Source organism: Pygocentrus nattereri, chromosome 3 (genome assembly GCF_015220715.1).
Source record: "Pygocentrus nattereri isolate fPygNat1 chromosome 3, fPygNat1.pri, whole genome shotgun sequence".
NCBI lineage: Eukaryota > Metazoa > Chordata > Actinopteri > Characiformes > Serrasalmidae > Pygocentrus > Pygocentrus nattereri.
Genome location: NC_051213.1, coordinates 11,617,974 through 11,641,064, shown reverse-complemented (window position 1 = coordinate 11,641,064; position 23,091 = coordinate 11,617,974). Strand labels below are relative to the sequence as shown.

Genomic DNA, 23,091 nt, shown 5'->3' with positions numbered 1-23,091 from the left:
TATATTGCAATATTACTGTTATTGTGATGTTATTACATTATTGTGATGCCATAATTACATTGTTGTGGTATTACTGTTATTGTGTTATTACATTATTGTGATATTATAATTACATTATTGTGATATTACTGTTGTGATGTTTTTACAGTGTTGTGATATTATAAGTACATTGTGATATTACTGTTATTGTGTTATTACATTATTGTGATATTACTGTTATTGTGATGTTATTACATTGTTGTGATATTATAATTACATTTATAATTCAATTATTATGATATGTATTTTATTTTTGGTCCTCATTTTTTGTACTGCCAATATTTTAAGTTTTACTCTTACTGTTTATTGGACAACTGGAATAAGTGTATGCAGGCATTTAAGTGAGGGGTCTGGGCTTTATTGAATTGCTTCATTTTACTTTGAGTTAATTTGAGCGGTGCATTGTTGATGAGGACTTTGAAGACTGATGACAAGGTTTTTGAAGTTGTTGCTGATGCTGCAGCAGCAGCAGGGTTTTGATGCACAATAAGAAATATATGACGTCAACTATGTAACGTCCTGCTGTCCACTATAAAAGGCATTACATAAAGAAATAAAAGTATTTTGAAACACACACACAGACATATATATATATATAAATATATATATGTGAAACGATTACAAAATTAAATTGCGATTAATCTCAGAATTTCATATAGTTACTTGCAATTAATCGCATTTCATTTTTAAAATCTGTGTTATAGAAAATAAGGATTTTTAAGTGAAATGTTACAATTAAAATGGTGAACACATTTTATGCTAAGTGTACTTATGTTAAAAACTGCTGGGATGAGAGAAAACTGTAAGGGAGTTTTATTCACTCACATACTAGGCAGTAACACTGACCCTACAAAACACAAAACTGGATTTGTGATAGATTAGGGAGCTGTAGTCTCAAATATAAGACATGTAGTCACATCCTACTGTGTCTCAGTTCAGACATGTGTAACAAAAGAAAATCAAAACTAAATAAAACTTCAATTGTGCTGAAGTTGTATTCAGTCACAGCCTATCGGACTTCACAGTCCTGCGCAAACAAAAATAAATGACACAAAGCTGGACTCCATTAAAGACATGTAGTGTCACACCACAGTGCTACAGCTGTGAACAGCATGTGTGGCCACTCACCACGTTTACATGCAGCCTAATAATCCGTTAATACTCCGAATAACAGCTCAGTCGGAATAGAACGCGTCCATGTAAACACCTCAATCGGAACAGCCTAGTCCGATTGAGGACATTCGGAATACAATTTCTATCCGATTGAATGAGGTGGGTAAACCTCTAAATAATCCGTTAAATAGAAGAAGAACAGCCGTGTAAACCCCTGAATCCGATTACACTCCAGTCGGAACGCGTAAATACGTTCTGCACATGCGCGTCGCGTCATAACGAAAGGTTTATAACATTCAACACAACTGGACCTCACGCGATGCTCGCTGGTAACGATTAGTCTAAGCGCTGCTCCACGCATGCGCGTCACATTGCATCGTATTACTTGTAGCGAGCATGTAAACGAAGATTTTCATGAGACAGTTGAGCAGAGTGAGAATAAACCCCTCAGTCTGAGTCTGTAATCCGATTGTTTTCAGTCGGATTGGCAAAAATCTTCGCATGTAAACACAGAAACTCACTCCTCTACTCTTAATGAGAGACGCCGCGCACGGTCAAGGCTCAACATCAACTACAGATGACTAGCAGGGCCAAGTAGAATATATATATATATATATGTTGCATGTGTCCAGAACGATGCTCTGTTCACATATCATATTGCTTTATTTACAGCTTCCTAGCTTTACATCATTTGAAAGCTATGAAACTTTACAAGAATGAGTTTTATATATTTGTCTGAAGCTAAATTGGTTTAATATTACTAAAAACATTGATTACAGTGAATCCAAACTTCAGAGCGGTAGTGTATACTGTCTTAATGATATTAAAAGTATAAATTAGGCTACTACACACCCCCCAAAATGTTGCTACTACTTTCATCATCTTTTCAGTGAAACTAGACCAAATGTAGGCTACAAAGCCTAACTGGCCTGACATCTGGAAAGTAGCATTTAACTTGTATAAAGACATCTTTTCCAGTTGCTTTTAGCCGTATGTCTGACTGGTTTCACTGCTGAAAGCAAAGGATCTGATTCTCTCTGACAGAATTCCATCCAGCTGTATCCCATCAAACGCTCATTGTGTTTTTGAATGCTGTTGCTACAAATAGTTCTGTCGAGACTGGACTTCCTCCATTGTTTGGTACACAGTGTTAAGCACAGAACGCCTTGCTCAGCAGCTGTTTGGAATAATGGGAGGTCGCAGTGAGCAGGATTTGTGTCCCCCCCGCGAGAGGCCTGTCTGCTATGAGACATGAGCGGAAATGAACAAAGCATTTGGCGCTCAGAATGGCTGGCTCAGTCCTCACCTCCTCAGTGGCACTCTAAATGAGCATCCAGTGTGGTCAGAGAAATATTGTGGATGTGAAAAACCAGTGGATGTGATATCCTGTCTAGGCCTGCACAATTTACACAAAATACCTACTTGCAATTCTGACCAATACTGTGACTGTGCAATTATTTTCTATAAATTAAAATCATGGTCTGTTCTTTTTGGCCAGCTTAATTTTTCTTGATTGTTTAGCGCTGAATATGGTGTGCCAGAATGCCTTGTCATAGCATCTGGGTGTTTGGTTGCTTCTGATTGGTCTATCTACAGGCTGTTCGGTTTAATCTCCCCATTTAAAACCTGGTAAGATTACACTGTTCATAATGCAGGCTATAATAAAGATTGCAGTTGCTTTGATTTGAAAGTTGCGCTCAAATTTGTGATTTCGGTACAGAAACAATTAATATTTTAGCCCTAATCCTGTCTGGTAAGCTCATCAGCCATGGAGTAGCTCAATAAGTAAATTTCAATCAATGGTATGATTATAAATGTGTAAATGCGATGGCTGAAGAAGTAATCAGTCCAAAACACTGAAGCACTTTTCTTTATCGTTTACTCTGTTGGGGTGTAAAATGTATCTGGATGCATTAATCTTAAGATGGTGATTCAACTGTGTTTAATTTGAAACATTATGACCAATTATCATAATAGTGAAATAATGGTGATAATGGTCTAAAAAGTATGTACTTAATTTTTGTGCTTAATAAAATTCTCAAGCTATTTTCAAACCTAAAAAGCTAGCTCAGTTGATCTTCCACCATTATGTAAATGATTCCTATTTCATGACCCAAATTGTACCAAAATAATTAGAAAAATGTAGTTTTACTGTTTCTGTACTTTTAATTCTATTTGGTTTACCTGTGTTATAACAGTATCTCAGCTATAGCATTAAGAAGCAACACATCTCTTAGCTCTTCCAATAACGTTTATTGCAAACACTCTTCTCCTAGTGTTGACTAGGATTTCAATCCACATAAAAAAAGAAAATCACAGCTTAAGAAAATACTCACAACACATTAATAATATGTGTGTGCACGATCACAAAATAGCAGTATACTGTTGTCACTCGTTGACCTCCTCCTCGTCTTCCTCGAACGTGTCTTCTCCGTCGTTGGCCGTGGCCTCCTGGTACTGCTGGTACTCGGACACCAGGTCGTTCATGTTGCTCTCGGCCTCTGTGAACTCCATCTCATCCATGCCCTCCCCGGTGAACCAGTGCAGGAACGCCTTGCGGCGAAACATGGCGGAGAACTGCTCAGAGATGCGCTTGAAGAGCTCCTGGATGGCCGTGCTGTTGCCGATGAAGGTGGAGGCCATCTTGAGGCCCCTGGGTGGGATGTCGCAGACAGCCACTTTGACATTGTTGGGGATCCATTCCACGAAATAGCTGCTGTTCTTATTCTGGATAGCCAACATCTGCTCATCCACTTCCTTCATGGACATGGGTCCACGGAAAACAGTCGCCACGGTGAGGTAACGGCCATGGCGTGGGTCACAGGCTGCCATCATGTTTTTGGCGTCGAACATCTGCTGGGTAAGCTCAGGTACAGTGAGAGCGCGGTACTGTTGGCTTCCCCTTGCGGTCAGGGGTGCAAAACCAGGCATGAAGAAATGGAGGCGAGGGAAGGGGACCATGTTGACTGCTAGCTTGCGCAGGTCTGCGTTTAGCTGGCCTGGAAACCTCAAAGACGTGGTGACCCCGCTCATGGTGGCTGAGACCAGGTGGTTTAGATCACCATAAGTAGGTGTGGTGAGCTTTAAAGTGCGGAAACAAATATCGTAAAGAGCCTCATTATCAATACAATAGGTCTCGTCCGTGTTCTCCACCAGTTGGTGAACTGATAGTGTAGCATTGTAGGGCTCCACTACAGTATCAGACACTTTGGGCGAAGGCATGACGCTGAAGGTGTTCATGATTCGATCAGGGTACTCCTCACGGATCTTGCTGATCAGGAGGGTTCCCATGCCTGAGCCGGTGCCTCCGCCTAGGGAGTGAGTGAGCTGGAAGCCCTGGAGACAATCACAGTGTTCACATTCTTTCCTCACCACATCCAGAACCGAATCCACCAGCTCTGCACCCTCAGTATAGTGGCCCTTCGCCCAGTTGTTCCCTGCACCTGTCTGTCCTGCACCAGCAGCAAAAACAAAGAGGGTAGAAGAGTTCAGGCTACATGGAATCCAATCTCTCCAAACCCCTTCCCCCAATAGCGGTTAGCGGCAGCTAGCTTCATGCCAATTGTTGCCCATTTATCATTCAGACTGCAAGGACTCAAGACTATGTGAAGCTGAATTTCGTGCTTGGGATGCAAGGCTGTGTGGGATCATTCCACAGACTTCTGTTACAGAAACTATGCTAAACATGGCTTTGTATGCCACATATGTTGGAGAATGAAAACTGTCTGATATCAAGTAAAAGTTCATGAGGAGGAACCACAGCATTAAAACATTCTTGTCTAGACTGTATGTTAGGTCTGGTCTGTTCAATGTAAAGTCCACCAGCTTCTGTAAAAAATGATCCTCCAGTATGCATAGTTATCCATTAGTTTCATAATTCATGGTGCATGTGGCAGAGGTTAATGGACTATGGTATTACAAGTTTCCATTCATTTAGATATACAGTGTGGAAAGAACAATTTGATGTTTCGCAGACATGAAACGTGTAATGTATGGAAACTAGAAAGGCCAAGTGGGGTTTAACAGATGAGTGCTCCACCAGCCTCAGTGCAATGTAGATAACCTGTAGATAAAACGACTGTTTATGTACATTTGGACCAGCGTTTCTTTTTTTTTAACGTGTTGGCATGCACACAGTGTTCACCATTTGGCAAAGACAGCATGGGTTCTTAAAGCTGCACTATGTAAGATTTTTTGTTACAATTCTAAGAAGTAGCATTACTGAGTCAGAAGACAAAAACACACAAATAATGTACAGTGGTGGACAGTAACGAAGTAAATGTAATTAGTTACTGTACTTAAGTAGTTTTTTGTATATCCGTACTTTACTGAAGTTTTTCCATTTTGGGCGACTTATCTTACTTTTTACTGCACTAAATTATGAGAAATCTGTCATTCCTTTTGGTTTATGTATGAATAAAAACGTAACATCAAATGACCTGCTGGACATACTGGCCCAGCGCAGCACACGGTTCAACGTCAGCGCAGCAGCGTAAAATTTTTAGTGTCTATTCAACATAAATGATGAACTAACCTAACTTTGTGTAAATAGACAACAATATAGAAATATGTCCACATATGCAGTCGTCACTGACGCGGCTTTTCTCTGAATTTATACAAACACTTTCATTTTACAGTAAATTTGTTTTTGCTAGTTTAGGTGAACAGAGACCTACAGATGCAATATAGTAAAGGAAAACTCATTTATGAACCTGAGATTAAAGCAAGTTTTTATTAAACTTCAACTTGTAACTAAGTTGCAAATAAATCTTAAACTGAAACTTTGCTTGTTTGCATAGAGTTATTTCAGAGCCACTCGGTTCTACCTAATGGAAATTGTTTGCCTTCAGTGTTTTGCACTTAAGATGATTTTAATAGGCATCAATGATTTATGTCAATTAATAATTAATAAATTAAGTCAATTAATGACTTTCTGTTAAAAGATTGGTTTACCAAGAGCGACATTGGACTATTTTCACCTAAAACGAATTAACCAAGCAAGAGTCTTGTTACAAATATTATAAGACATTAGAGTCATAATTAATCTTTTACTACTTTTACTTCCAATACTTAAGTACATTTGAAGGCAAATACATTTATATTTTTACTCAAGTGTAGGTGTAAAGGGAGGAACTTCTGCTTTTACTGGAGTAGTATTTTACCTTGGGTTATCACCATTGATAACGTGTGTGAAAGCTGAAATAATTATTTAAAGTCAGAGGTTGGATCAAATTTTGGGGGAGTTTTTCGGACCACGTCGCACATTTTTTTGTATTAACGTCACATGTACAAGCTCAGTCAAAAGATTGCGCTTGGGGTTTAGGTCTCAAATGCAAAATTAAGATTATACTGATGAAGGCATGATGACAACAGTAGTTACATCCTCCGAGGACACGACCTTCACCAAATTTTCATTGAGTTCTCTTTGAATCCCCTTTCAATGCACCCACAATCAAAAACTTGATGTGAAATGTTTTTCCACTCATTGCATGCACACATTTCCACCAGAAAGGTGTCAAAACCCCCTAAACTTACATAGTGCAGCTCTAAACATGCCTGTTTTTAGTTAGGCATGTAAAAGTTTTTAAAACTTTTAGCTTTCTGTTGAAGGTACAGTACATTCTTCATACATACTTCAAAATCAGAGGTAAAACTACGAAATTTGGAAATTATGGGAAGAGTATTTGTTAACGTGCCCATGTGGGATTCTCACAGTTGATTAAACGTGAAAAGAAATTAGATTTAAAGTGATAGATGTTTCAGTGAAATCTAATTAATACAGTTTACCATTTACTCTAAATATCATTCTGCCAAGACATGTTTGGTGTCAAAGGTTTAGAGATTTGAGGTTAAATCACTGCTTACTTGCCTCAAAGTGCATCAAGTTGTCAAGTAATCTAAAACAGACATGTTTATCTGATTTCTGACACGCTATGGCAATCTGTTATCTGTATCTAACAGTGTGTTCCCCCTTTGCTGCAATAACAGCCTCTACTCTTCTGGGAAGATTTCACAGTACATACTGGAACATTACTGTGAGGATTTGATTGCATTCAGCCTTATGAGCATTATTGAGGTCAGGTGGAGATGTTAGATAAATAGTTTTGAATGAAAAAATGTCACTCTGTCCCATCCTACAGGTACTGGATGGAACGCCTTCACTGAAGATAATCCAGTTCCACTGCTCCACAGCCCAAAGGTGATGTAAGCTGATGTTTGGCATTGGGCAGGGTGACCTTAAGCTCATGTGCAGCTGCTCCAGAGGGGCCTAATCTGACAATGCTTTTCTATGAACATTCTACAGGCAGTGTGTGCACAATTACACACCTCTGTCAGCAGTGACCGCACCTTAAAGTAGCTGGATTCACTAATGTGCAGGGGTGTGCATGTTTATATCACTTGTTCACTACATTAGCCCCGTCGCTTCAGTTCAAAAGCAAACTTCAAACATTAAAACACTTTAAATCCAAAAGCATCCACACACCCCTCCTGTTTGGGAGGAACTGACGTGATGTTTGTGGGCTGTTTTGCAGTCGCATTCTTTGGAGTGATGGGTCACCATCCAGTACCTTTAGGATGAGTTGGACTGAAGTTTGTGATTCAGAACTAATCATCCAACATCAGCCCCTGACATCACTAAAGCTCCTTAGGCTGAATGCAAATAAATCTTCACAGAAATATTCCAACAACTACACTGTTCGAAATAAAGGTTCTGTGCAGGTACATTTTTTGTTCATCAAGGTACAAACAATGTAAATGTACCCTGAAAGGTTTTAAGGTCGAGACGGGGCGTGTAGAGTCCATACAAGTTAGAAAATATAGTCGCAGTGGATTGGGGTTATGTTCCCTGAATAAAGCTACTAGGAAACCACTCCAATGACAGGAGGGGTACTGCCCCGGTGACAATTTACTACCATTGTTTCTGAGAGTGTAGTGTAAAGCCTTCTCAGAAGAGAAGAGGGGCGGGGGGGATTTCCCTTTAATGTCCTTGATTTCAGAGGAAATGTTGAAATTTGCTAATTATTGCTTTAAGAACACAGAACAGAAGTATTGCTTTAAGACTATATTGCCCTCACTGGCCACTAGCTGGAAGCTAAATGTGGGATATCAACAAAGGTTTGCCAGACCATATCCGGTTCTCAGCGATTCCCTGTTGGTCCAATTAAATAAGGCTTCGAATCTGGACAGTTAATACTGATGGCTGGAGTGTTATAGATGATCAGCTTTGTAGCCATATTTTGTGCAGTGGTCTTGTTTTTAAGCGCATCATTACACTTCTTTACCCTCTTTAACATGATACCTACAATTGGCGCAACACTTACAGAATGAGTTGCCTATTTATTCTTGCATTAGCTAACATGGACTATCATGAAGGTTTCTTACATGCATTCGTTAATCAGAATATGCTTGCAAAGGTTTCGTGCAATCTAGCAACTCTGTAAACACATTTACTTATTTAAAAATACATGAGAAAAAAGGAGAAACATGAGTCAATTTTAGTTCCTCTTGTTGTGGCTTCATCTGATGAGCTGTGTGCATGAGCAAACACGTCACTATCAGTCTAACCCTAAACACTGAGGAGTACCTTCACGTTTCTTAAGAAGGATTCACTAGACAGTCAAATCTAATGATTGGTCGTCCTCTGTGCTCAACACATGTACTGTTGTTCATTGAGTCTACAGTGAATTACACAATTAACAGAATTTTTGTAAAGACAATAATGGCATTGCTGAAAAATTAGTGTAAAGAAAGACATCTGATTTGTAATCAGTCATGTTTCTAAGGCTGTACACTGACAGGCATTCCACACTGATTGCTTTCAGATATCAAATGTGTGCCTCTGTGTTTTTTTCCTGTACACACCCAACCAGATTTAGACCACGTTTGTATGCCACCAGCCATTTCGGCAAGTGACTCCATGCTGATATGTCTAAACGCATGAACATTAACAAGAGCTTTTAGCCCTGTGCCCTGATAACAGGCTAAAATGAACTCAAATCTCAAGTCGGGGTAGGTGAAGAACATTCGAAAGCACAGAGTTTGTTCAGGAAAAATATCACAAAAGAGATCCCTAAAAACAAAACACTGGACTGCCTGTGAAGAGATCTTACCAAAAATGAAGTTGTCTGGTCTAAAGAGCTGCCCAAACGCACCGGACCGGACACTGTCCATTGTGCCTGGCTCCAAATCCACCAGCACTGCTCGAGGAACATATTTATGTGCTACAAACAGAACACACACAGCCAACACATATTATTCCATCCAGTAGGCTGTATTCAGTCCAAACCACGTATTAAATAAAAGAGTGACACACACACACAAGCAGGCTGTCTTTAGTCTTTCTGCTGATGTCTATAAGAATGTTCCTCCATTCAGGCCTACTGAAAATTTCCTAAAGTGAAGTCTAGGGAGCCAAATAAATTCTTTTAGTGTGACGACATGACTAAAACCTTGAGGTCAATCGTTGTGTGAGGGCTGGAGCTGCAGTGGCCTGGTGTGTGTTTTCATACATTTTAAGGACAACAACGTCCTGGCTTTGTCCTGGAAAAACAGACCTAACCTACAATATCAGGACCAACAAAATGTTTCTGACCTTATAAAGCATTTTAACCCCTTAAAATCCCAGACTTATGAAAAACTAAGGCTTATTATCCAGTAACTACACAGACTGCAAAGCAAACTAGTTGAGTTATTCTTAGGCTATGGAAATGTGTGACAAACTTTGGGCCCTGGCCATTTAAAATGTTCAGAGATTTATGTTTCCTTTTTTGAACTGAAAGGCCAAAAAACACTTTTGGTTGCTGAAATTAAAGTAAGGGTTATGTTTAGGCTTAGAAAATGTGTTAATGTGTATATTTGCTTACATGTATATAAAACATATGGAACATACTTATATCACACACACAGACACATATACACTGACTGGCCACTATAAATTACACCTACATTATATCTACACCAGTGGAGGACAATATGATGAAATTTTACTGTTATCTAGATCATTTCTGTCACAGTATGGTTGCCTGAGTATATTGTGGGTATCTTCAGTGCTCAAAAACACTGACTAAATACATGGTTCATTACAAAGAGAGCATAATTAGGACTTTAGTGCATCGCAGTATGTAAAACATGAAATGAAAATCACTGCAGTTGTACATTCATTATTATTATTATTATTATTATTGTATTTTTATATGTAGCACTTTTCTGTTTTGTCTGTTTCAGTGTATTAAATCTCAGAAAAAATGAAAAATCAATTCATATCATGTATTGTAAAAAAGTCTGAAGTATCATGATATAATGTTTTTGCCATGTCACCCACCCCTGATCTACACTGGCTGTCCATTTTATCAAATAAACGTGCCATATAGGAGCACTCGGTGGTTCTGCAATCACAGACTGTAGTCCATCTGTTCCTCTTCATACTCTGTTAGCCTCCTTTCACCCTGATCTTTAATTGTCAGGATGCCTACAGGACCTCCACAGAGCAGATATTATTTGGATGGTAGATCATTGTCAGCACTTCAGTAACCCTGATGCACCAGAGTGGATCAGGCACAGCAGAGTCAGTAGTTCATCTGTTGCTGTTTGTGTTGGTCGTTCTGACCACGGAACAGGGTAAAAGTATGCAGAGAAACAGATGGACTACAGTCTGTAATTGTAGAACTACAAAGTGCATCTAAATTTACACACACACACACACACACACATACATGTATATATATATATATATATATATATATATATATATATATATATATATATATATATATATATATATGTATATATATATATATATATATATATATATATATATATATATATATATATATACACATTTACACATGGGCAACATTTGTGGTGTAATGTGATGTGATGTAAAAAATTAACTGGACAAAGTGGTGAAAAGTTACAAGGTTTTTTTTTTTATCCTGTAAAGTTTTGTATCTTGGGATATTATTGATTATTGTACAATTAGGTACGTGTGTATACATAACACGTTATTACTATGGATCATATTATTATATATATGGAATATTTCTAGTAATTCTTGTCCCAGCATTGTATAAAAACGAATATGTGTGTGTGTGTGTGTGTGTGTGTGTGTGTGTGTGTGTGTGTGTGTGTGTGTGTGTGAGTGAGTTTGTCAAGGACGCTGATTCACACACACACAGACACACACACACACGCACCCAGAGCAGTCTACTCACAGGATGCCTCGTTGTAGTACACATTAATCCTCTCGAGCTGAAGGCCTGAGTCACCCACATAGTTGCCTGCTGGATCAATTCCGTGCTCATCACTGATCACTTCCCAGAACTGGATGTGTCACCAACACAAGAAGAAACCACAGCTTAGATTATGAGAGAAAAAATGACAAAATGACCATCAGAACTTCATTCAGAAGGTCGGCGTGTGATCACATACACAGAATCCTAAATTCCTACAGAAATTCTTTAAGTGGTCGCGCACAGTGGGACGCATCCCACCACACCCAGAGTTGGAGCAACAGCTCTCAGCGCTCAGAGCCTAATCCTCACTAACAGCTCTTCAGATCAGTGAAAAGCGAGCCGACACTTCTACTGTCCAGTTACCTCGAAAGCTGGACACGCCTCGGTGAGAAGAGACCAAACTGTAAAAGTTTGTACACGACTTTACCGAACCGGGTGAGGCTTCGGTTTAAAGCCCAAACAGTGGAGCGCTCGACTCTCACCTTTGTCCCGATCTGGTTGCCGCACTGTCCGGCCTGTATATGGACTATTTCCCTCATTCTGCCGCAGTGAAGCAGTGGTCAGATGTAAATCAGGGGTCCTGGAGAAGTTCAGCTGAGCGCAGCGAGGAGAGCGCGTTTTTATGAGGCCTCTCTCTGGGGATCTCCCACCAAACCCGCGCTTCTGTTCCCACCCGTATACGGACCGGCCCCGCCCCCTGAGCTGTGATTGGCTAGTACCGCATACACAGGAGAGCTTGTTCCAATCCGCATACTCGTTTTCTAACAAGACCCCTTAAGTAATTCTAGCGGCTGCAATCCACTAACAGGGCAGCAAAACTGTGGTGCACTCAAAAAAAACTACATATTGCAGTGCCTTGTTAACCCTGTCCAGCACCTTGCGGTCATGGGCTGGAGGTTAGCTAACCAGCCCTGTGACCGGCAGGTTGCCGGTTCGATCCCCTCAGCTGACAGCATGACTGAAGAGCCCTTGAGCAAGGCACCCGACCCCCAGTTGCTCCCCGGACGCCATGGATAGGGCTGCCCACCGCTCGAGCAAGTGTGCTCACTGCCCCCTAGTGTGTGTGTTCACTAGTGTGCATGCATGTGGGTGTTCCACTGAATGGATGGGTTGAATGCGGAGGTCCAATTCCTCTGTGTGCAAACACAGTTGGCTGATGGTTCTGGATCCAATTCAGTTTAGCCCTGTGTGAAGCAGCGCGGGCACGTCGTCAGTGCACTCTGCTAAAGAGCCGTCTTCTGGCATCCGTCCAACACAGCTGGACTGATATAGATTTTAAGATTGTATTATGGTACTCACTTCTTTATTGCGTGTGCTCTAAATAAGCCAGTGTTTATCTAATTATTTCTGGAAGGACTCTTTATTATAAAAGTAATTGTTATTATAAGCAGCTGATAGTGAACACCCAGTCTACTAAAACAGTGTTTTATTAGCTGGAATATTAGCCATATTAGCCCTGAACAAACAACTCAAAGGCTTGGCTGCTGTGTCAGTCTGCCACATGCAGGTTTAGCAATCTGCATGTGTCCTACAGGTGAGAATATCAAGAAAAATAAGTCCACCTGGTGCTACTCATATATTGTGTCACAGTAATAAGCCATGTATCAGCAATTATCAAAATTTTTACATTTTCAGCTCATAAACACTTTATTCTTAAAATGTTTAATAGACATCTAAGCTGTGAACCGATGTTTTGAATTGATACAGTCAGAAATAAGTAAAACAAAGGCAGGTGCTTGGTAAATTTTTTATCAAAACAAAAATATCCAACGTCTGTGGTATTTACAACTCAGGTGATTACATATTTGAGAAGCCACATGTCTTCTGAATGAAAAAAACCCCAACATATAGCATGTGGCTGTCTCATATAATTAACTTGAGTTACAACTGGAAGAGGAGCTGACAAAAATGGAAAAAAACACACCTAATACTGCTAGGGTCCAAGGTTAGCCAGACATTTTACAGCGAGGAAAATAATGTCTTTTGGGTTTGTTAAACACTAGAAGGTGCCCCAGAGGGAGTCCGAAATAAATGGGTTCCTACGGAGCTATTGTGTGAAATCAAAGTTTGTACAGGCCTAACGATTGCATTAATATAGAGAACAAATTCAGTAATTTCCTGAACACAGAAATATTTATAATATAAATACTTTAACACTTCAGTTATATTTTTCAGCGTGTCTGAAAAATATGGGACTTTGATTTTTTAAATACAACACTTTTCACCCCAAGTCACGGTGGACTTGCTCATGGGCGCCTTCTGTTGTGTTGAAGTCATGATTATTGACGTAATGAGAGAAATAGGAAGTGGCCATGCTCTCCTTAAAATGGCTCTGTAGTAACAGTGATGATGTGCAAGTTCAGAAGTTCTAACTGTTGAGAACTGGTGGGCCACTAGGTTTACACCCACCAGCCAGTGTTCTTACACAGGATCTCTGACAAGTGATTCAGAGAGTTTCACAACTATTAAGAAGTAGTTAACTTTTCAATATTTTGCTTGTTTTTGTGTGTGTAGATTGTTCAGATGAACAAAGCTTTCAAATCCAACTACCAAACTCACCTTAAAAAAAGCCTGATCAGAAAAACAGTAGAAATGGGAATGCCTAGTAGAATGCAGCACACTGTCTAGTAGAGAAAGCAGAATGCCAATTAGAACACAGCCAAGCAGCTTTGACAGACTGGCTTTGTGTGTGGACTAATAGCCAATCCCAGAGCAGGAAGAGGGGGTCTTGTTGGATTATGGGTGGAGAACAAAATAACGGGCCTTCAACTTGCAGTTCTAGCCCACAATATGAATGATATGAGTTTGAGTGACAGAGCAGATGTGCAATCACATCGCTTTTAGTTTCAGAGATGCAGGTGTGTGTGTAGCTATGTGTCTTAACAAGTGCTTAGTCCTGGAGCAGATACTGGAAAATGAGATTCTCTTTTAAAAAGTAAGTGAAATAGATAAGTTTGAGTTTAAATCAGAGAAAAGACAGCGCCCTCTTGAGAATTACTGAAGGACACAGCTGACTGCTACTGTGTATAGTACTATAGCACTATACTAGTGCTGGGCGACATACTGCACATATAGTTTTGATGGGGAGTTCTACCAATGTTTCAAAATTTCTGGATAATTCTATCACTGAGTCATTCAGAGTGGTTTGGTGTGAAATCATATACATATACAGTCATATTTGATAGGGACCAGCAAATGTAGCCATTTTATTCAATAAACAGCGATGCAAGTCTGAGTTTATGTATCATCACTGTCCAAAAAAACAAACAAAGCAAAACTTTTTTAAAAATATTTTTAATTTTTCTGCATCATTTTAGCACATCTACTGTCCTTTATATTGTGTGTTGAAATTTCACGAACAGAAACTCCAAAATTATTTTGCAACAAATCTCGTTACCTTAACTTATATTAAAAATTATTCCAATTTTTGCCCTTTACTGCAAAGTTACAATTGTGGAGATATTTATTTAGTTTTTTTTTTGGACAGCAATAAAAGCAATGTTGATAATGGTGACATAGGGATGAATACAAATCATCTGAAAACTTTTTTGGGTACTATTTTGACTCCTTGGATGTACCTGTCCAGCCATGAATGGATTTTAAAAATGTGTTTGAGGGCATCAGCTTCTCTCAAACCAATGTCTCAGGCATCAGGCACAATCTTTCTATCAGGGAGCTTTTAGAGGCACTCAACTATTCAGATGTCTGGTTCCTATAAGTTTCTCCGTAATGGAGCATTTCACATCAAACCACTTGAAATGACTTTTCACATCTTAGCCCTTTAATTACATGGAAATGTTTGTTTTTAATTTTAGCAGAGAAAAATCTTTACATAACTGCAATGTAGTATTTGCTGGCTGCTGCCGCAGATCGCTTTGAAAGGACAATATAAAATACATAACGATTAAAAACATTTAAGATGAATTCCCTTTGGTGGCATTCTAAGAGAAGAAAACTGAACAAAACAGTTCAATCAAAGCAAACTAGACCTGGTTTCTAAGACATTTTTAGCATAGAGTAGCAATGCTGCAGAAATGTGTGCTTTATCTTCATTATTGCTAACTTAAATATCATCTGACACTAATATGTTTGGAAAATACTGTGATATTATATTACATGTGCCACCCAGTGCTACATTATGGGTACAAAGGTAAGTGCCTCACACACTTCTACCCCACCACACACAGTATTGAAAAGCCAGCTCAGAGCAGCTTTAATCAACTGCTTAATTGTCACTGTATTAATCAGATTTGCCTGTACTTCTGAACGGGTTAAGGAGTAGATTGGGAAACTCCGCCACATATAGGCTTAATAAATGCTCCGATCTCATTACAGCAGTAACCTAATCAGGACTATGTAGGTCACAGACACAGTGGTGCTATCTGCTCTTTCAAAAGCAAGGGCTTAAGGATGGGTGATGTTCACTCTGTGACAGACTCTGGGGCATCTGTTTAGACCTGCTGTCACTGCGTTACTGTGTAAAGCTACAGCTAGTTAGTTACCTTCACACTGTACCACACAGTCAGATCAGAAAGTGCGCTCTTTATATGCATGCAATTAGCAAGAATATGAAGATACAACCAGGATTCGTATGCATATTTAAGGTCAGTTACAGTTATACACACTTATGTGTTCAGTTAACAAATATATACATATAAGCATAATGTAAAGCATGCTTCCATCACCATTTGCATCACATTCATATTAAAAATGCAGCATGGTCGTATTTCAGGAATGGCTATAAGTGAAATATATATACAACATAGACAAAACTGATTGATACCATACAAGCCATTAAAACGAGGATAGGCAATTTGACGATATCCATAATATTCATCACAATATGCTTTTTCTGAGCAATGTCTGGATATCATCCAATGACCAACGACATGTTTCCTTACATCCTTTGGATTTAATGTCAAACATAAAATGTTGAATAAAATTGATATTTGTTGACAGTGTTTTTTTTTTTAATGTGGCTGCTGTTCAAACTAATCAAACCTCAGAAAAGTGAAATACTGTGATGTAAATTGTGTATCAGGAAAATATCCCATAGTTTTGTAGTGTTATATTTTCACCATGTTGCCCATCCCTACACTAAATGATGACCAGACCTCTGACATATTTATGAGACAAATTAGCAAATACAAGTTAACAGTTAAATATTAACAAATGTCAAAAAATGAACAGAAATTCAGGGTCATTTTAACAAAATAGTGCTGTGTAGCAAAAGCATGATAATGTCCTTTGTGTAAGTGGGACGTGATATGAAATATTCACAGATGGCACTTGCTTTAGTGATGTTCATCACCTATGTAGTGTAACACACATGTGGAGCCATAAAGGAGAGCCTGACCAGTAACTCTGGTCACTTGCATCGCACATCGCAATGAAGACCTGAGAGACAGAGAGAGAGAGAGAGAGACAATAACTAGGCATCCTCAACATGCAAAACATTACTTTACTTTATTATTAATTAATACCATAACAAACTACTATAAATGGATTTTATTATTAGTCTGCAGTATTGCTTTGTTTAGTGCTAAGGGTGAATGGTCAACTGAGACTGGATGATATAGTGTAGTGTAGTGGGTAACAGTGCTGTCATCCATGTGGCAAACTCAGGTTCAGTTTCCTGCTGTATAAATAAGAGTCCTTGGGCAAGACTCCTAATGCTACATCCACCTACCTTTGTAATGTAATTACTCTTTAAGTTCCTCTTGATAAGTCTGTCTGCCAAAGGTCATAACTGTAAATGTACCTGAGCAATGTATCCGTTTTATGGCAGGAATACAGTTCAGCTCATCCCTAAATTTCATCTGTTTATTATAATACACGTCTTGTATTGGCCTGGATATGGATATGGATATGGCCTGGATTGAGGTTCCCTGTGAATTCTATTCATAACCCATTTTCGTTCATTTGAAATTCAGTTGATTATGGGTCAATGTTGTATTCATTAGTGTACAGAAGAAGGTTGGAAAACTGCTCTGGTGGCTTTCCTGAGGTGTTGCTTCAGCTGTTCCACTCCTATCCAGAGACTACAGGGATTATTAGCTTAGCTGAGAGAATGAGGAGAAGCACTGTGTCATGTTTGCTGGCTCTCTCACCAGAGAGGGAACATATGGCAAGGAGAAATTCCTCTGAGCCTACATGTAAATATGATTTGTGACACCACACAGGAAAAGTCAAAGAAAAAAAACTGCAAGGGAAGAATCAGAGCATAAGTTCACACAGTTTCAAGCAGGCATATCATAAAACCAGCAAGAATAATCAGGTGGAAATGAATACAGTAAGATATAATTAGTGAAGCTGAAAATGAATGTACTCACTTCAGAAGGTACTTGAATCCAGAGCAATTGATGTCATATGAGAGTGAATAAATCTCATAGAGTGTGGCTTTAACAGTGAGACATCCCAGAAAATCCTTTGGATTCAGCTTGTACAAGTCAAAGCTTATCTTAGCGATTTCATTTTTCTTTGGCCTCCTGAAGCTTGTCAAGGCCTAGAAAACACAGAAAGTGAATATTCAGTATGGTACGTTGCGCCCTCTAGTGGCAAAGTGGTACCATATCTCCAGCCAATTTTACTCAAACCTGCTGCTACTGTTTCTGTCACAAAGCAGTTTGGCAAGTGTTAACTGGATCAGAGACTCAGCTGCTCTAAGAGCAACGATGAAACAACAGAAATAAACATTATGCAGTGCGTTTAAGCTCCAAACAATGAAACTGCAGAGTGAACAATGAAGGAATATATTTTTTTCCTGCTATCCTCTTAATCCTGCTTTCAGATTTTGGAAATCTAATTCCATTGTTATTTACTTACTGCACTAACACTTACGCAACTTGCAGACACACACAAAAAAACATGCACACAATAAACATTTAATTACATAAATAATGAAGCCAAAATAAAATTCATGAATTTAAAAACTCATACATGAATATATATAGTTTTAACTGTACGCCTAGTTAAAGATCATTCGCTTTGATGGTTTGGTAAGTGCAACAGGTAGAAACTATTAGATAAGAATTGATCAGCAGAGGAGCAAATCATAATGTGCATGCAGTACAGCCTCGTCAGAGATTTCTGATGAAGAGGAAGTCATTACATTATGGGAAATCATGCCCTCTGTTCTGTTACGACATGCAGAGTGAAGATCAGATGATAATTTCTTTTGAAACTGTTTCGTAATGATGAAATAAGCACCATGATTCAGAAATAAATAAGCTGGTTTCGTGAGAAAAAAGTTTACATAATTTCCACATGAATAATAATCACATGTTTTGTTGGTTTTCTAAGTTAAAAGTTGTACAGAGAACAGTATTAAATATGGTGTTTTTACACAGTTTAATTTTTAAAAAATAAATCATATATATATATATATATAAAATAATAATAAGTCCACAACTTTTGCACAGGCCATTTTTTATATTTATTTTTTTCCAATGTGTCAAATTCAGCACACAAACAGTAAGTGTGCACTACACACTAAGTGTGTTCTCTGTAGAGGGTGTGTTCACTTATTTTCACTAAGAAAAGCAACAAACACTGTCATTTGATCTGGGACATCCAAACTTTTGAATGCCACTGTGTGTTAAAATAACATATATTGTCCATATGGAAATAATTTACATATTTTAAATAAATTCAGTTCATTACTTTTTTCAGTGTACAAATAACTGCAGCTCTCCCCCACAATAACAGTCATCTGTATCTATGAAAGAAATTCAACCCAAAACCCAGATTTACACAAATCTGCTCTTATACCAAACGCAGCCACGGCATGTTCGATGTGTGAACTTTACTTTTTTGTAGTTTTACTCTGAAGTTACAAGCTAAAGTAGTTAATGGACGTCTATGTCTTCGCAAATCTGTGTCTTGATGTAGACTTTAATCACAGTAGCATCATAGCTTCACTGCAGAACTAATGAAACACACTTCAGACACCTGACATGTCTTGACTGATCGGTTATATTGGGGTGAAGGGAAAACAGGGTAAATTTGATTTTTCAGTGAACCCTCCTGTAATGGAGAGGAATGTCAAGAGCAGTACCGGAGGGTTGTGGGTCCACTGCTCGCCTTTATCCAGCACCATGAAGAGAGTGTTGGAGGGGAGGGAATGAAAGAAGGTCTCCGAGTCCACCACTGTACCGTCCTCCTCCAGCACCAGCGTCAGGAACCGACAGGGCAGCAAAAATGAATGGGCAGCCTGACAGAAGTGCAAAACGACACAATTCAGAGAGGTGCTCAGCTCTCTCGGGTTATCACTCACTAGATTTTGAGCCCTGTTTGACTAAAAGAATGAATCTTAAAGTGCTTAGACTAGAGTAAGAATTGATCATTGATAGAAACGTGGTGTTACTCTCACATGAATGATTCTACATTAGTACTTATAGTTTATGTGCAAATGATGAAGTCAATTCCAGCAGTTCATTTTTAGGAGTATTCTCCTTAAAGACTATGAGTGAGTGAGAGAACTTGAAGTGGAAGAGTAAAAGTACAGTACTGTGCAGAAGTCAGAGACCAGCCTTCTTTTATTCAACTTGCAGTCAAAATGGCCACTAAGTATTATTCATTAAGTAATTATTTCATGAGATATTTCTGAAGACATTAGATATAAGATAATCCTGCATACGAAAAGGGAAGGTCAATTAAAAACATTTTGAAAAATGCAACTAACTTCCAAGACTGAACTTTGGTGGGGTGGAAGAAATTTACATTTGCAACACATTTGCAACATATTCTCCATCAACCTGAAGTACAGTACCATCTGACCATGCAAAGAATCATTTAAGCATGAAATAGTTCTATAGAATAGTTCAAAGAACTCTTTAATGACCCATCTTTTTAAAGAGCGTATCGTTTCTGTTCTAATGGCTAATTTCGAATTGTGTTCTGGTTTTCAGTGCCTTCTACTGAGTTTGTTCATCTCATTAAATCTGCACTTAGATTGTACTGCTTGGAACTCTCCTATGTTGCACTCATGTTTAAGACCATTTTGACAGGAAATTTATAAAATGAAGCATGTCTCTGACACAGTATTGTTTATCTCAAGTCTAGAAAGACAACCAGACACCTGACACACATGCACACATACAGTACACTTATAAAATCAATGCCAGAGGCAGCCCATCCAGCCCTCTATTCAGAGTGTCCAAATCCAGCTTATATGCTTCCAACAAGCCCCAATTTATGTTTAATTTCAGCACTCAACACACTCTTTACCTGGCTGTATGCACTGGGAGCTGAAACAGAACAATGCGGGAATCCTCAGTGGCTGAATTTGGACACCCCAACTCCCCAACTCCCTATCTGACCTGCACTTGTCCTAACCTTTTCCAGCAGGTTGTTTAGAGAAGTGGCCACTAAGACGTTGGTCCTGAGGCGGCTCTGGGTGCAGACTCTGTAGGGCCGGGGCTCTGCAGGGGGCAGCATGCGCTGAGCTATCGCTGAGTGCACTGTGGACACTGACCTACAGCAAGACCACATGAAAAGCTAACAGTGAACAGATCCATAGGCTTAAAATGTGCTACTATAGTGTGAAATATTGCAGCAGGTGGGATTCACTTATACTGCAGCAAGTACGTTTGAGTTTTTGCACATTACCAGACATCAAACCCATTGGATAATGTTAACAGAAATATAATGACATTTATTATTATCACACTACACTATGTCACAATATACTTTTCTGAGCATTTTTATAAAGAGAGCATAATAATTCTTGCTTAACTGGGTTCAGTGTAAAATGCTATGTGAAAAGTTGAATAAAACAGTGTATTCATAGTTTTTGCCCCGTATTTATTGAAATGTGGCAGTACTGGTGCTTTTTTGCTTGTTCCTCATTATCAAACCTCAGAAAAACTAAGCACAGCGATGCACATCTTGTATCTTTCCGTGTTTTTTGCCATATCGGCTACTAATACAGTCTGTGCAAACCAAGCAAACCTCTAGTACGCTGCTATGGAAGTTCCACAGATGTTTGCAATGCACTGGGATGTAATGCTGTACCTTTTGAATCAACCAAATGATAAGAACTAAGCCTAAGTAACTAGAAAGGTTCAGAGTCTGGTTAGTTGTTGTCTACACATTATGCAATGACTCAGTCTAGACTACGTTTATTCATCTTGTAACCCAATCAATATTCAATCAAGAGTGCAAATAGATCTTACCTCTTTATAGGTGTTGGAACCAGAGTTTTAGCGTACTCCATACTTGATAGCACTGCAGGAAAATTTGTCAACATAACTGGTAAAAATTGGTATCTCAGAAGAAGTGATGGCTTTGAGACTGTTCACTGCTGGGCATTTTATATGCGATTAGTAAGAGCACACTGATCCCCTTATTATACAGCTAATACCGCCCAGTGACGAAAGAGGATCATTTCAAGCCATTTTGAGCTTGAGGCCTGGGATAAATTCTTCTGTGCTTAACTGGCTGCATATATGATAAAAAACACAAAACATGTATGAATGCCCAGGCTGGAACGTCTCTGACGGTCAATTTCATAATGGGTAATAAGGTCAGTGGTTGCCTTCTGATCTTAGATAATAATAACTGACCATAAATGTGTTCCACTTTAAATGCATGCACATAGCATTTATATGCATGACCAAAATTAGATTCATTATAGATATATACATTGTTTCTTGCTGCAATTGATAGATGCAGTGCTCGGTATTTATATTACATTTATGAAAATCTATATTTTGTTCGTGATCTAAACAAGCATTTCAGATGGTCTGAGCACAAACAAGCTCTTTGTTCGTAGCTTAAGTTTTAGTTAATACATTTTTGTTTATATTTTGTTCTATTCATGAGGGATTCAGACATTTAAGTGGCTTTTTGTCTCTGAGCTTTTGTTCCTGGTATGCACGTCCTAGAATGAAGTATTAGAGTAATGCACGTGAGAATGGGCTCATCTGGCAGTTGCTAGTGCTGGCCAACTGGCCAAAAGAGCCCAAGCAAGAGGAAAGGTTTACACACCAAGGAAAAGTTTGTGAAAGTGGTGAATTGAAACAAAAATTAGTTAAGGTTTTTCTCAAAAGGGAAAGGTCTTGAACAGGCTAAAACTGAATGTGTTTAATTATTACTTTCATGCAATCAATCCTCATTGCAATTGTGGAAACAGCTATATTTTTATTATGTCTCTCCATCTTAGGTGTAGACGATATTACAATATTTATCATGATATTATAATATAATAATAATTACATTATTATTATTATTATACATGATAAATTACATCACAATATGCATTTCTATGTAGAGTTGGTAGACAGTCAGTACTTCAAGGACACTGACTACATATTTCACTACAAAGAAAGCAAAATGGTCTCATTCAATTGGATTTAGTGCATTACAGTGTGTGAAATGCTAAATAGAAATCATTATAATAAATTTTTATTTAAAGAAAGAACAATATGTTTTTTTGTATATGGCAACTCATCAAAGCTCAACTAAAACTAAATATAGTGAAGCGTGTCCTGTATTGTGAAAATTACAGTTACAGTTTTGCCATATCGCCTCCTCCTGCTCCATTTCAAATATACTGTGATGAGCAGCTATCAGTGATTTATAACATACATTCTAATGGAAGCTGTCTAAAATAGTTAAACTACTACTTATATGAAAAGCAGGCTAAGGATGTTGCACATCAATACAAAAAATACAAAAAGCCGACCGGTCTTTGACCAGTTTTTGC

The 23,091-nt window shown here is 38.6% G+C and overlaps 2 protein-coding genes across 4 annotated transcripts; both read right to left on the bottom strand.

Moving 5' to 3' along the window:
- Positions 1 to 3,385: 3,385 nt before the first annotated feature.
- tubb6 (tubulin, beta 6 class V) lies at positions 3,386 to 12,026 on the bottom strand. 2 transcript variants are annotated; one of them, XM_017704726.1, is made up of 4 exons: positions 11,867 to 12,026; positions 11,364 to 11,472; positions 9,264 to 9,374; positions 3,386 to 4,604 (listed from the first exon to the last, which is right to left on the bottom strand). In XM_017704726.1, exons 1-4 carry the CDS (start codon positions 11,921 to 11,923, stop codon positions 3,541 to 3,543), a joined length of 1,341 nt encoding a protein of 446 aa, XP_017560215.1. In that variant the 5' UTR covers positions 11,924 to 12,026; the 3' UTR covers positions 3,386 to 3,540. The 2 variants fall into 2 exon arrangements, with proteins under 2 accessions (XP_017560215.1, XP_037392591.1); XM_037536694.1 differs by having other exon boundaries at positions 11,364 to 11,506; positions 11,867 to 11,983.
- Positions 12,027 to 14,662: 2,636 nt separating this feature from the next.
- On the bottom strand, positions 14,663 to 21,716 carry cidea (cell death inducing DFFA like effector a). 2 transcript variants are annotated; one of them, XM_037536780.1, is made up of 5 exons: positions 21,560 to 21,716; positions 20,721 to 20,859; positions 19,441 to 19,596; positions 17,717 to 17,889; positions 14,663 to 17,586 (listed from the first exon to the last, which is right to left on the bottom strand). In XM_037536780.1, exons 1-5 carry the CDS (start codon positions 21,631 to 21,633, stop codon positions 17,415 to 17,417), a joined length of 714 nt encoding a protein of 237 aa, XP_037392677.1. In that variant the 5' UTR covers positions 21,634 to 21,716; the 3' UTR covers positions 14,663 to 17,414. The 2 variants fall into 2 exon arrangements, with proteins under 2 accessions (XP_037392677.1, XP_017560228.1); XM_017704739.2 differs by having other exon boundaries at positions 14,663 to 16,781; positions 21,560 to 21,714.
- Between the last annotated feature and the right edge of the window lie 1,375 nt (positions 21,717 to 23,091).